We start from the raw sequence: 14,953 nt of genomic DNA on the forward strand, positions 1-14,953 counted from the left end.
ATAAAAAGGTCAGCTTAGTTCTTTAAATTAAGATTAACTTAATACTGTTGAGCTTGCCATCGAACATCGTTGAGGCGATTTGCATCAGTATCATGACAAGAGTATGTGCATCACATACCGAACCATTAAAACCCTTTTCCATAAAATTTGATAGAGCAAAGTTTTATTAGATTACAAGGCCATTAGAGAGTTTAAGACATTTAGAGAAAAACACAGCAAGGCTGGCCCCCAAGAATGTTGCTGATAAGAGAAGTCATTAACAGTGTAACGTCCATCAATACAAATAGTTTGACCCGTTCTCAAGCATTTGGCTGATAGGAGAAGCCATTAACAGTGAGACCTCCATCAACACAAATAGTTTGACCAGTGATATAAGAAGCTGCAGGTAGACACAAGAAGACCACTAACGATGCAACTTCATTCGGCTCCCCAGCGCGACCAAGTGGAGTTCTACTGAACAATCCCTCCTTGAAACCGACGTTGTTGAGATTCTTTTAGAACACAAAATTAATAATTTATTAGAGAATCATTGAGGTTTTCTACATTCACACAAAATAAAATGTAAAAGTTAATTCTTTTATTACAGATTCGGCCTGAGGAGTCTTGATGATATTTGGTGCAACAGCGTTGGCTCTTATGCCTTCCTTTGCCCATTCACATGCCAAATTCCTCGTTAGCTGATTCAAAGCTCCTGAATTATATACAAAAAAAATTCCCTAATTAGCCAGTTTTGCAAATTGAACCGTCTCTAGTAGTAACTGTGGTTACCTTTCGTTAGACTATAAATTGATCCACATTCAACTGATACAATCCCTGTAATAGAGGAAATAAAGACTATGCTTCCAGATCCTGAAGCCTTTAAGAGAGGATGTGAAAGCTGGCTAAAATGGAAAGCAGCTTCCAAATTTGTTGAGATGTGGAAAGAAAAATCTTCTTCCACATAATCTGTTGTTGGCTTCCCACGAAGTACACCAACATTATTAACCTATATATGGCGTTTCCATAATATTTCTGTTAGGGAGTTCACCTAATTAGATATATATATCTGGTTCTTGTAGATCACAAGCCTGAGAAGGAACGGTTACGAGGATGTTGAGTTTTCCTTGGAAGAGGGATGAAACAGTTTCCATGAGTTTCTCTCGTTGGTCACGAGAAGTAACGTCGCAGACAGAAGTGGTGAGCTGAAACCCTTTTGCTTGCCACTCACGTAAGCGTTCTTGAAGCTGAGTTTCGTCTCTGGCACATGTGTGGACTCTTGCTCCCATCATAGATAGTTCTTCCACCACAGCTTCCCTGTTCATGATCGCACAGACAAACATAGTTATTTCTTCCATATCTAAATATCACAACACAATAAAATAGCATATAAGATGAGGACTGACCCGATTCCTTTAGTGCCACCCGTCACAAGAGCAGTCATACCTTGAAGACTCCATCTTTTATCCATTTTTCTTGTACGTTACTTGAGTGTCCAGAAATGCCACAGATTTTATGTATACAATGAATTTGGATCAGGTAAGTGTGAAGTAATGAATATGTTTTTAATTTTGTGGTGGAAATATTGTCTTTTAATGTCTAAGATATATAGTGGTCCGGATACAACATTCTAGTTTGTTCTAAAAGTCTTAACACACGGATAAGGACATAGGGTTCTTCTCCCTTAGTTTCTTTTGTAAAACTTTTCTTACGACTTTTTTATTCATCAATGTAATTTTCATACTTAAGATAAGCTTCAAAGTTGGTAATTAAGACTTTTCTTCTCCAATGGAAAAAAATAGTAATCTTCAAAGTAGTATACTGAAATCTTGACCATTCTTGATATCAAATAGAAGCAGAGCAATAGGGTAAAAAAATATGATAAAGAGAGAAGAAAGACAAACACGATTCCACTGGCTCCACCGGTCATAAGAGCAGCCTTTTTTTGAAGACTCCATCTGCTGCTACCCATCATTATCTATAACTTATCACAAACCAGAGACTCCACAGTTTATATATAGGATAAAGATAGATCATTATGTGGATACATTAATTAAGCATAGGACGTAGATAGATCACTAACAACATTTGTAAATTAGGTGAATACATTAATTAAGCAGCATGGTAAACATAAAACGTGATCAACATTGGCCACCTTGTGATGATAGTGAGAACTTGCGGAAAAAATGCAGAATACCACCCAATGCGGAGAACCAAAGTCTCTCCATATCAATTCTGACAGTACCATGAGAGCTTGTTCCAAAAACAAGCTAGTTCCTCCACTATGGTATGTTTCACATGAGGATTGCATTCTCATAAGCAAAATAACAATATGGAACTGGCAAAACTAGCATATTTTGGGTACAAACTTAAAAGATGATATTGAATTAATAATAATAAACACCAAAAGGGAAGGTGACGTTTCAAGACTCTTGTATGTTTTGTGCATTAGCACCGACGCTATTATTTGTTTGACAACACACACAAGACAAAACCTGGCTTAAGCATGTGGTTGATAGGAGAAGCCATTTACAGTGAGACCTCCATCAATACAAATGGTCTGACCAGTTATGTATGAAGCTGCAGGTAGACACAAAAAAGCCACAAGTGATGCAACCTCTCTTGGTTCTCCCGCGCGACCAAGTGGAGTTCTACTAAACAGTGCCTCTCTGTAATTGATGTCACCAAGAAACTTCAAGAAACAAAATTAAGAGATGATTAGAGGGATTGACGATGTTAACTTCACAAATAATGTTAAAATTTATGAGTTTTTTTTTTCTTTATTACAGGTTGAGCCAGAGCAGTGTTGATAAAATTAGGAGCAACAGCGTTGGCTCTTATTCCATCTCTTGCCCATTCACATGCCAAGTTTCTTGCTAGCTGATTCAGAGCTCCTGTACATTCACACAGAAGAACACATGTTTATTTCTAATAATGAAACACATAACTATGAACTGCATGCGTCTAAAGATACTTGGAGCAATCTATGTACCTTTGGTTAAACCATAGATGGATCCACAGTTAATTGATACAACCCCTGCCATAGAGGAAATGAAAACAATGTTTCCAGAGCCTGAAGCCTTTAGGAGAGGATGTGAAAGCTGGCTAAGATGGTAAGCAGACTCCAGATTTGTTGACATATGGAAAGAGAAATCATCTGCCACATATTCTGTAGTTGGCTTTGTGAGAATCGCGCCAGCGTTGTTCACCTATGTTGAATCAAAAGAATTACACAGCAATCATGTTCACTCCATATAACTTAGCTTCTCAAAATTAAAAAATTTACTTACAAGAATGTTGAGCTTGCCATCAAACAGCGAGGACACGGTTTGCATGAGTGCTTCCCTCTCCGGACGAGAGGATACATCACATTTTGAACCACTCACTTGAAACCCTCTCTTTTCCCATTCGCTTAAATTTGCTCTGAGCAGCGTTTCAGATATGTCGCATACATGGACTTTGGCTCCAAAACTGGCTAGCTCCTCTACTATGGCATGCCTAAATAATTCCACAAACATAAATTCCTTAAAATCTTGATCATTTTGGATGTCAAATAGAAGCAGAACAATAGGGTAAGAATATGATAAAGAGAAAAAAAGACAAACCCGATTCCTCCCGCTCCACCGGTCACAAGAGCAGTCATACCTTGAAGACTCCATCTGCTGCTTTCCATTATTATCTATGACTTATCACTAACCAGAGATTACACAGATCATATATATAGGAACTAGGAAATGGGATGAGGATAAATCATTGAAATTGAAACAATAATTAAGCATCCATACAAAACATAATATATGATAAACATTGACCAACTCATTATAGTGACATCTGCATACTTTGTTTCACACGTAAGTAAAAAAAAGGGACCATCCTTTGACACCAATGCTGAGGACAAAAATCTCTTAACATCAATTCTGATAATACCATGATAGCTCTTCCAGTTTATGTCTAGAAATTGGACCACAATCCTCAATAATCAAAGACCATTGTCACTATTCGTATAATACATATGGATATTGCATCATTTTGTAATAAATCAGCAGAAGCAAATAATAATTGCCTCAAGTCCTAACATTTCAAACCAAACCAGACAACGGATCACACCATTAGGTATTGGCCAAAATGGATAATGAATTTAGATATTGAACTCTCATTCACCACAAGCACAAATTTTGAAGAATCTTCAAGAAACAGATCATAGAGAATAACAAGAAGAAGACGAATCCAATCCCTCTGTACTGCAAGCGAATATGGGAAGAAACTTATCTAAACTACATGTATGTGTTTTAAGGCAGAGACCTAAAGGAGAAACCGTTGACAGTGGCACCTCCGTCAACACAGATTGCCTAACCTCGAATATATGAAGCTGCATGAAGACAGAGAAATACCACAAGCAAGGAGACTTCATTAGCCATTCCAACAAGCCCCATGGGAAAGTTCCTCGACAACTTTCCACCACATGAACAATCAATATTATAATTAATAGACTTAATCCCGCCATCTGATGCTAAATTATCCTTTTCATTAACAGCAGATTTAGTAGCACAACGTAAATACTCAGTAAAGCAGAAGGCAGAAAGCTGTTTAAGTCTCATATGAAGAACTGTCTTTCACGGGAGACACAAGATATACTAAGGATCCCAATGAAACTAGTAAAACAACAGAGTGGCCTAGTCATGTTGTGGGAAAAAACCATTTATTGACATTCCTCCATCAACACAAATAATCTGCCCTGTAATATATGATGATGCAGGTAGGCATAAAAAAGCAACTGCAGAAGACACCTCACTCGGTTCACCAAGCCGACCAAGAGGAGTTACTGAGTAGACTTCTCTCAGGTAGTCTTTGTTGCTAAGGACCTGAGACCAAAAGACGAGAATCATCAACGAGCTTCTCGTAGATAAATTGCAAACAAGTTAGCTTAGGATTGCAGGATATATAGAAGGCTTATGAGAAAATTGAAAATTACTTGCTCCACCATAGATGTTTTGATATACCACGGGGCAACAGCATTAATCCTTATATTGTCCTTGGCCCACTCACAAGCCAAACTTCTGGTAAGTTGATTGATTGCTCCTAAAACACAAGACGAAAATAACCAAATTCTTGTTGATTAATTGCTCCTTATAGTATGAGATACATCTTGGTATAACCTGAATAAATAAGTGATGCATAAGATGAGATCTTTCTTTGTGTCCAGGAACAATAAATACCTTTTGTTGCAGATTGGACCGACATATTCTTGAGAGAGACAAAACCAGAAACAGAAGAGATGGACACAACACTCCCAGCCTCAGATGCTTTTAGCAGCGGATAAGCAAGTTGGCATAAATGAAAAACCGATTCAAAATTCGTCGACATGAGAGTTGAAAATTCACCAGCAGTAAACTCCACCATTGGTTTTCTAATGTTTGTCCCAACATTGTTTACCTAAACGCATCAAAATTTGAAGACAATATATTATTATTTTTAATAGAATTGTTCTCAGAGACAAACTAACAAACACTTTATGTGCATTATCTCAGAGCAATGTACATTTAATCCATACAAGGATATGAAGCTTCCCGTCAAAGTCAGATGACACAGTCTCCATCAACGCCTCTCGCTGAGCTCGATCAGAGACATCACAAACAGAACCAGCAATTCGTAAACCAGAACTGTTCCAATCCCTCAAACAATTCTCCAGCTCAGTCTCATTCCGAGCACAAGTGTGAACCTCTGCTCCAAGACCAGCCAGTTCCTCCACAATCGCACGCCTGTACTTAAACAGTAACACAAACACACCCGTCTGAGAATTTGCGTTTGATAAAAAGGCTCACACTTGTTTTAAATTTGGAAAAATATGCGAAGAGAGAGAGAGAGACAAACCCAATTCCACGAGTGCCACCGGTGACAAGAGCAGATTTCCCTTGTAGAGACCATCTCTGGGAGCTCTGCGTTGCGCAACGGACGTGGACGGAAGATGCTGAGGATCGCTGGGGTTGTAGTTTTGTGCTTTTGATAGAGAAGTGCAAATGCGGCTTAAGTGAAGAAGGAGAAGAAGCAAGAAAGTGAAAGTTTTGAGGTGGATTTGTGTACAAGTGAGAAGCCATTGATACAGAGCAGAACTTATGTTTCAGCTTTCAAAGTGTTCACCTTTATTTATGTGACAGCATTGCCTAACTGTAGAAAACTGAAAATTGGAATCATAGTCAACAGTCAACACAAGAAGAAAGAAGTTGGGCTTGTGTTGTTTTGTTGTAATTAGTAATTGGGCTAATTGTTTAGTTAGGCCCAAATGAGTGAGTAAGTTTGTTGCGTTAGTTAAATTGTCTAGAGTAGTGATGTTTAAGTGTTGTTGTAGTCTAAGGATTAGTAGAGTGGCTTGTGTAACTATGGTCTAGAGTAAGAGTTATGATTATGTCTAAATGCAATGTGTGTATCAAGTAGAAGTAGTATATATGTGTGTGTGTGGTGTCTGTAAGAAAGATTATCCAAGTTAATACAATGTGGGAGAGGCATAACGAAACAGAGAACTAACCTCTGAGAGTGAAATATATAATGTTACACGTGAGAAATGCAAGTATTTTGACAAATATTTAATATTCGTTCGAACAATAACTTGATGTCAGAACGAAAAAACGTGTTAATTAACAAATAACTCTAAATATTAAATTTCTTATAAAAAGAACAAGTGTTCTTTTAAAATGAAACTGTAATCACCAAAAAAAAAATCACAAAACAAAGAGTAAATTTTAATTGTTGTTGTTACAATTATTTTATTATATACACTAGGTTAGACCCGCGTCATACCGCAGGATGTTTTTTATTTAATTTTAAATATATTTGATATTAAATATATATATATATATATATTGAAATTAGATTAACTATGAAAATTATGGTTTTGAAAACGATAAGATATAGAAATGCAATGAAACAATAAAATAAAGACAAACCTACAATGATTTGTAACTCCGTAATATTTGTTATTACAAGCGTTTACATTTGAGTCGACTACAGATAATTTTACAATTAACTAATGTATTCTATGTTTTTTGGGATGTTTTTTTCCTATAACTTATTGTGGGAGATATATTGGTTTAGTTTAATTTTGAGGTGTTTTTTTGTAGTTTAAAATTTAATCATCAATAATTATATAGTTTTGATTAGTTGTAAATTCGTCAACTCATGTTCACAATAATCAATATTGCCATTGAAAATCTGTGACCGTAATAAGCCTCTTTTCATTTCTTTTGTTGGTTTTATATGGGTCTGTCCATTTAAACACATTTTTGTGGACGGTAATAATTTGTTCAATTAGATACCCTTTTCTCCTATATTACACATCACCAAAAGGGAAGACGGTAATAATTTGTTCATTTCTAATCTTGACCGTCAAATGTGTTCTTTAAATATTTGAAGAGAGTTACATTTGGAGAAAACTACGAAGGCTAAGAAATGTATAATTTTCTAATGAGATGAAAACCTAAATGTGGGGTAAATGTTTCAGCCGCATTGGTTTAGCTCATTTCTTAAAATCCTTGATTTCTACCTAAAGCAAAACTATGTCACAGTCTGTCCACATTCTTAAATAAAACCTGTGCACCACAAGTGAGAGAGAAGATCTTCAATTGTATTTAGATAAGTACATGTTTAGTTGAACTAATCAAAGAAATAAACAAATTAAATCCTCGCAGCTAGCTAGGGTCAGCATATTGATGAATAGAAGCACATGCTACTAATCTAAAGTAGAAGATCTTAAACTCACACGTATGTAGAGAAATCTGCAAGTTAATATCACAGTTACAAAACATTAGCTACGTACAGTATTTTCTATTGGTTTCTCTTATCTCTTTAACTTAAGCTTATCAAAAAGTGATCTCTTAACAAGATGATTTTGAGATGAATTGATCATAGCTTATACAAATAGAATCCAAGAAGAAAAGTAAACATATGTATCATGTTCCACACAATTGACATTTGTCAAGTGTTTCCATCTCCTATCATAAAAGCAGTTCAATTGTAGAAGATGTGATTGACTCATGAAACAACCTGTAAGCGAGAAAAGTGGAATTTGTCATTAAAAAAACTTGCCTTATAGTGTTAGTAAATTGTCTTTCCTTCTGCCATGGCCCACTGGCCCACGGGAGGGAGTAATCAGGTCCAATATCAGTGCAATGAACCTGGAAAACCCCATGAGGCTGAAGAATGAAGAAGCAAGCAGAGTAACTAAAGAAGAAGCAATTCATTTGGAAATATAAGAGATATAGAAGTTTAACCTTGACAAGACGTTAAAGAAGGATGCATCGCGAATCTTGCCTGGATAATTCTGCTATGGAAAAGGCATTGATACAAAATAGGAGTGTTAGAATATTGAGAAGAGAAAGAACAAAACAGAGTAAGAGACATCATCTCTTCGAGAAATAGAAACTCTTTTATGAATCTGAAACTTGTTACCTTATTACATCATCACACACGCTTATAGTTATATACATGTGTTATGGTCGTAACCGTTGATCGCTGGATCTGATGAATAGATTCTAGTGGATCGAAAAAGAAGAAATCCACCACAACCGATCGATCATCCATGGCTCAGACTGGTAGAGAGAGCCATGGCTAGGATCAGCAGCACAGTCGGTCGATAGTTTAAAGAAGCCGAAGAAGAAGATTGGTATTAAGGCGATCATTTTAGATAGGTTTCACAGCAATGAAGAAAAAAAATTGAGCAATCGATTAAACGCTCTCGTTTATGTTTTGTTTTGTCCACGTAATTAAAGAAAAGCTGATCTGTATTAATTATCTTAATTTGATAGATTACTCATTTTTCTGAAGTGTCAGCACATGTTTCAAAATGCTCTAGAGAGAAACACCTTCTTTTTTATTGTATTGATATTTTGGAGGAAAGTCCTAATGAAATTTTCAAGGATATTATAAAATGGTTTTTTTAGATGTATAAAGTCAAATACATCTGAAATTTGTTTAACTTCTTGGTAATAGACAAATAAAAAAGGTTTGAAGAGGAATTGGTCGAGTTTTCAGGAAACTCTATAAAAAAAAAGATATGGCAATGAACATAATTAGACATAAGTACTAACTTCAATGGAGATTACCTCCAGCTCCAAATCTAGAGCTTTATCAATAATCTTCCTATTTTACCTAGTTTCTTGCATCTCAGCTCAACCAAAAACTAAGTTTCTAAACCATGGCTTCCTCGGGGCTAATCTCTTGACGTTCGGCTCATCCAAGGTCCACCCCAATGGCCTCTTGGAGCTGACGAATACTTCCATGAGGCAAATGGGTCAAGCTTTTCATGGTTTCCCCATACCCTTCTTAAAACCTAACTCTTCAAATTTGGTTTCTTTTTCCACAAGCTTTGTCTTCGCCATCACTCCAGGATCCGGTACACCAGGCCACGGCTTAGCTTTCGTTATTTCACCCTCGCTAGACTTTAGCGGGGCATTTCCAAGCAATTATTTGGGCTTGTTCAACACCTCTACCAATGGAAACGCCTCGAACCATATTCTTGCAGTTGAATTCGACACCGTGCATGCTGTTGAGTTGGATGATATTGATGATAACCACGTTGGTATCGACCTCAATGGAATGAACTCCATTGAGTCTGCCCCTGCTGCATATTTTGATGACCGAGAGGAGAAGACCTTAAGCTTAAAACTGGCAAGTGGGAAGCCTATTAGAGTCTGGATCGAGTACAACACCGCAGATATGACGATCAGTGTCACATTGGCTCCTCTAGATCGTCCAAAGCCAAACTTGCCTCTTATACTAAGAAATCTGAATCTTTCAGGGATTCTCTCCCGAGAACATTATGTTGGATTCACTGCAGCCACGGGAACTATCACAAGCTCACATTTTGTTCTAGGCTGGAGCTTCAACATCGAGGGGAAAGCATCAGACTTTGTTATCACGAAGCTTCCTTCTCTTCCAGACCCACCGCCTCCATTTTCTCCATCTCCAAATCCTCCGATAATAGTCAAGAAGAATTCAAACCACACAAAACTCATTATAATCTGCGCTGCATCAGGAACGCTTGCAATTATGATCATGATTCTTTTAGGGTTTTGGGTCTTTCGTAGAAAGCAAATATTCCCCGGAGCCGGAGGCACAAGGAAATTTTCATACCAGACAGTTTCCAGTGCAACTGAAGGTTTTGACAACTCTATGCTTCTAGGAGAGAGGAACTCAGGGAGTTTCTACAAAGGGCAGCTTACTCCCACAGAGATCATTGCGGTGAAGAGAATAACTTGCACTACAAGGCAACAAACGACAACCCTAATAGCTGAGATCGATGATATCTTAAACGTAACACAAAGAAACCTTGTTAACCTACTTGGTTACTGTAGCCAAGGAAACGAGATCTATCTAGTTTACGAGTATGTCCCCAATGGAAGCCTAGACCAGTTCTTGTTCTGCCACGACCGACCAATTCTCACTTGGTCAGACCGGTTCTGTATCATAAAGGGCATCGCGTCAGCACTTCAACACCTTCACGGCGAGCGTCAAAAATCTTTAATTCACGGAAACGTCAAAGCCAGTAATGTCCTCTTAGACGAGGAGTTAAACCCTAGACTAGGAGACTACGGACAAGGAAGCAGACACAGCACCTCTGGACACGTTGCACCAGAACTAGTCGACACGGGACACGTTACTTGTGACACAGATGTGTTTGCATTTGGAGTGTTAATGATGGAGATCGTATGTGGAAGAAAAGCCATAGAGACGACAAAGCCACCAGAAGAGATCAGTTTAGTGAACTGGGTGCTTCGAGGGGTCAAGAACGGCAATATGTTAAAGAGGTGCGACGAAAGAATCAATACAAAGGATTTGGTGTTCCAGGAAGTGTTATTGGTTCTAAAAACAGGACTTCTCTGCGTGAGACGGACTCCAGAAGCTAGGCCAATGATGAAGAAAGTGTTGCAGTATCTCAACGGTACAGAACGTCTCCCTCATGATGACTTCGTCGTCTTTGGAGTCTAAAAGAAGAAATAGCAAAGGGTGATCTCAAAATGCGGTGTGTATATTGAAGCGTTCTCGTTTTGAGGTAGTGGCATAAGCATGAGGTGAGTATACATAGTCTAAGATTAGAATGGTATACTCAATTTGTGTCTAAGTAAAAATAATAATTTCTGGTTTTGGGAAATATTCTTGTAGCTTGACAATATTTGTGCTCTTCCGGGAAATTTAATATTTTACAATTATGTGATCTAATCTAAATAATGTTTTGTTATGTCACTTATTAGTATAAAATAATTTTTATTCTTAAAGAAAAGATAAGCAAATATGTATTGACTTTTTCTTTTCTTTTTTTGGCCAAAAGCAAACCTATCACAGCTTCTCTTGCACTGGCTACTGGTCACTCGTCCAACGTCTCTCTTTTTCTTCGACAGAACACTTAATTATCCAGACTTGTATCGATCTTGTAATTGCTCAGACTTTATCAACAGTGTTTAGTTTCATTAATATAATACCAATTTAGATAGACTAGAAAAAAGACGTGGAAATGGATAAATTATAATCTTTCTTGGCTCAAATCCTAGGCATACTTAATTAATACTGTATACAGATAAACTTTTTATTTTATTTAAGTTCTTTCTTACCTAGTTTTGCTTGTATATACTTAAACCGTTATGCTAAGCAGGTAAGCAATCAACCCCTAGATCATTTTTGTAAAATTGAAACTAAATTATTTATGGTTTGAGATATATTCGTTGGATTAACAATCATAATTATATAGTACAAGAAAATAGTGTGATTTCCTACGAAATTTCCGAAGGAAAATAAATATGTGTGCCCTAGTCTAATATGAATGTATGTGTTAGAATTGTTAAAGAATATGTATAAGACTTATGGTTGAATACAAACATTTCTTACTTGATGAAAGTTGAGATTTAATTTCCTCGTTTACATAATCTATGGAACTTTATGTGACTGCATCTACATATAGGATTTGCATGAAAACTTCTCTTACTGATTTTTGTAATATATACCTATCTTTGCACCAAACTCCTGCAAGTTTACAAATACGAACCAAACTAAGAATTGAATGGTCAAGTCTTCTTTTTCTTCGTCTTCAATTCGAAATTATTAATTTGATAGCATATTCCTTTATGAATATGAATAGTAATACTATAAGTTCATTGCTTATGTTCTGATGTTCATCAAATATTATATCGGATAGTGGCTAACACCACGGCCAACGCCTTCGTCCACACTGACCACGTTATTGTTGCAATTATTTATATCAGAGAAGAATTTTTGAGGAAAGTCCGAATGAAATTTTCAAGGTTATTAATAAAAAGGATTCTTTAGCAATTCATAGAAAGTCAAATACACAACCCAAGTTTGTATAACTTCTTAGTATAAACAAAATGGTTTGAATATGTTAAGGTCAGAGTTTTTTGAAGCTATAAAAAGGATAGCAAAGAACATATATTGATACAAAGCAAATTCAAATACTAAAACCCCATCTATAATGATTACCTCCAAATCTATAGCTCTAACAATAATCTTCCTATTATATCTAGTTTCTTGTGGCTCAAGTCAACGAGAAAGCAACTTTCTTAACCATGGCTTCCTCGAGGCTAATCTTCTCAAGTTCGGCTCCTCCAAGGTTTATCCCAGTGGCCTCTTGGAGTTGACGAACGCATCAATGAGGCAAATAGGTCAAGCTTTTCATGGTTTTCCCATACCCTTTTCAAACTCCAACTCCACCAATTCGGTTTCTTTTTCCACAAGTTTCGTCTTTGCCATCACTCAAGGAACCGGTGCACCAGGCCACGGCTTAGCTTTCGTCATTTCACCCTCTATGGACTTCAGCGGGGCTTTTCCAAGCAATTATCTGGGCCTCTTCAACACCTCCAACAATGGAAACTCCTTGAATCGTATTCTCGCAATTGAATTTGACACCGTTCAGGCCGTTGAGTTGAATGATATTGATGATAACCATGTTGGTATTGACCTAAAAGGAGTGACCTCCATTGAGTCTGCACCAGCTGCATATTTTGATGACCGAGAGGCCAAGAATATAAGCTTGAGGCTGGCGAGTGGTAAACCAATTAGAGTCTGGATCGAATACAACGCAATTGAGATGATGCTCAATGTCACATTGGCTCCTCTAGATCGACCGAAGCCAAGTTCACCTCTTCTCTCGAGAAAACTGAATCTTTCTGGGATTTTCTCCCAAGAACATCACGTTGGATTCTCTGCGGCCACGGGAACTGTAGCGAGCTCACATCTGGTTCTAGGTTGGAGCTTCAGCATCGAGGGGAACGCTCCAGACTTTGATATCAGGAAGCTTCCTTCTCTTCCAGACCCGCCACCTCCATTGTCTCCCTCCCCAAATCCTCCGATTTCAGACAAAAAAGATTCGAACAACACGAAGCTGATCGTTATCTGCGCTGCATCAGCAACAGTTGCAATCATGATCCTGGTTCTCTTAGGGTTTTGGGTGTTCCGTAGAAAGCAAATATTCTTCACCGGAAGTGCTCGTAAATTCTCCCACCAGACCATTTCAAGTGCAACCGGAGGTTTCGACAGCTCTAAACTCTTGGGAGAAAGAAACTCTGGGAATTTCTACAAAGGGCAGCTTGCTCCCACAGAGATAATCGCCGTAAAAAGAATTACGTGTACCACAAGGCAACAAAAGATAACCTTAATTGCCGAGATCGACGCGTTCTCAAAGACAAAACAAAGAAACCTTGTTAATCTACATGGTTACTGTAGCAAAGGAAACGAGATGTATCTTGTTTACGAGTACGTCTCTAATGGAAGCCTTGACAGGTTCTTGTTCAGCAACGACCGACCAGTTCTCACTTGGTCAGACCGGTTCTGTATCATAAAGGGGATTGCGGCAGCGCTTCAACACCTTCACGGCGAAGGTCAAAAACCCTTAATCCACGGAAACGTCAAGGCCAGCAACGTACTCTTAGACGAAGAACTAAACTCCCGACTAGGAGACTATGGACAAGGAAGCAGAGACAGCACCTCGGGACACATGGCACCAGAACTAGTCAACACGGGAAAGGCTACACGTGACACAGATGTGTTTCAGTTTGGAGTTTTAATGATGGAGATTGTCTGTGGAAGGAAAGCCATAGAGCCGACAAAACCTCCTGAAGAGATCAGTTTAGTGAACTGGGTGCTTCAAGGTTTCAAGAAGGGAGATCTGTTACAGAGATGCGACACAAGAATTAATCGAGAGCATTTGGTGGCTCGAGAAGTGTTAGTGGTCCTGAAAACAGGACTTCTCTGTGCAAACCAATCTCCAGAAGTTAGGCCGATGATGAAGCACGTGTTTCGGTTTCTCGATGGTACAGAACAACTCCCCCATGATGACTATCTCTTCTATGGAGTCTAACAGAGCATTCAAATCGACTCATAAGGTGATATCGAACACAATTGTTATTGAAGCGTTTTCGTTTTGGTAGTGTAAATAATGATTGGACCAAGACATGATGTAAATCTAAAAATTGTACCATACTGTAAGATATTTGCTTCTAAGTTCTAATAAATAGTTTTCGTGATTAAAAAAAGAGATAAGAAAATTTGCAATGCATAGTTTACAGACATCTCAAGCAGAACACAGAAGATGGTTAACCCAACATGCAACCATCAGTATACAAACAGCAAAATAGAGATCAGAAAAGTCGGTTCCACAAATCTGATCGTAGGAAAAGAGAATATTGCACTTCACCTGATTGGGTCTAGGCACAAATGAGAGGATCCGTTATATAGCCACTTTCTTAACCAAATCCTGTAGTTGACACTATACTCATCTATAAACAAATCCCAGAGTACAAATAAGTTTCAGTATAAAATGGTATTTCATTTATCCACAACATTAGTAGTACCACAGTCCACAAGCAAACGGTGCATGAACATTCTTCTATCAACTCAAACATAATGATTCCCAGACAGCCACAATACCAAATTGTCATAAAAATCTACTCAATGCAAGAAACTATTACCAGAAGAT

General features: G+C 37.7%; 5 protein-coding genes across 5 annotated transcripts; 2 read left to right on the top strand and 3 right to left on the bottom strand.

The window, feature by feature from the left end:
* Positions 116-2,127, bottom strand: LOC104786749 (tropinone reductase homolog At2g29310-like). Its single transcript, XM_019245897.1, has 5 exons — positions 1,383-2,127; positions 1,086-1,293; positions 769-985; positions 585-691; positions 116-491 (listed from the first exon to the last, which is right to left on the bottom strand). The coding sequence occupies exons 1-5, from the start codon at positions 1,445-1,447 to the stop codon at positions 300-302; spliced, it is 789 nt and encodes a 262-aa protein (XP_019101442.1). The 5' UTR covers positions 1,448-2,127; the 3' UTR covers positions 116-299.
* Positions 2,316-3,741, bottom strand: LOC104786748 (tropinone reductase homolog At2g29330-like). The gene is made up of 5 exons (XM_010512196.2): positions 3,582-3,741; positions 3,267-3,474; positions 2,969-3,185; positions 2,764-2,870; positions 2,316-2,668 (listed from the first exon to the last, which is right to left on the bottom strand). The coding sequence occupies exons 1-5, from the start codon at positions 3,647-3,649 to the stop codon at positions 2,477-2,479; spliced, it is 792 nt and encodes a 263-aa protein (XP_010510498.1). The 5' UTR covers positions 3,650-3,741; the 3' UTR covers positions 2,316-2,476.
* LOC104786765 (tropinone reductase homolog At2g29260, chloroplastic-like) lies at positions 4,482-6,119 on the bottom strand. Its single transcript, XM_010512216.2, has 5 exons — positions 5,848-6,119; positions 5,528-5,735; positions 5,193-5,409; positions 4,949-5,055; positions 4,482-4,838 (listed from the first exon to the last, which is right to left on the bottom strand). Exons 1-5 carry the CDS (start codon positions 6,069-6,071, stop codon positions 4,650-4,652), a joined length of 945 nt encoding a protein of 314 aa, XP_010510518.1. The 5' UTR covers positions 6,072-6,119; the 3' UTR covers positions 4,482-4,649.
* Positions 9,126-10,956, top strand: LOC104789222 (probable inactive L-type lectin-domain containing receptor kinase III.1). Its single transcript, XM_010514954.2, has one exon. It carries the CDS (start codon positions 9,247-9,249, stop codon positions 10,954-10,956), a length of 1,710 nt encoding a protein of 569 aa, XP_010513256.1. The 5' UTR covers positions 9,126-9,246.
* Positions 12,436-14,656, top strand: LOC104786767 (probable inactive L-type lectin-domain containing receptor kinase III.1). Its single transcript, XM_019245906.1, has one exon. It carries the CDS (start codon positions 12,452-12,454, stop codon positions 14,333-14,335), a length of 1,884 nt encoding a protein of 627 aa, XP_019101451.1. The 5' UTR covers positions 12,436-12,451; the 3' UTR covers positions 14,336-14,656.

Source organism: Camelina sativa, chromosome 5 (assembly GCF_000633955.1).
Source record: "Camelina sativa cultivar DH55 chromosome 5, Cs, whole genome shotgun sequence".
NCBI lineage: Eukaryota > Viridiplantae > Streptophyta > Magnoliopsida > Brassicales > Brassicaceae > Camelina > Camelina sativa.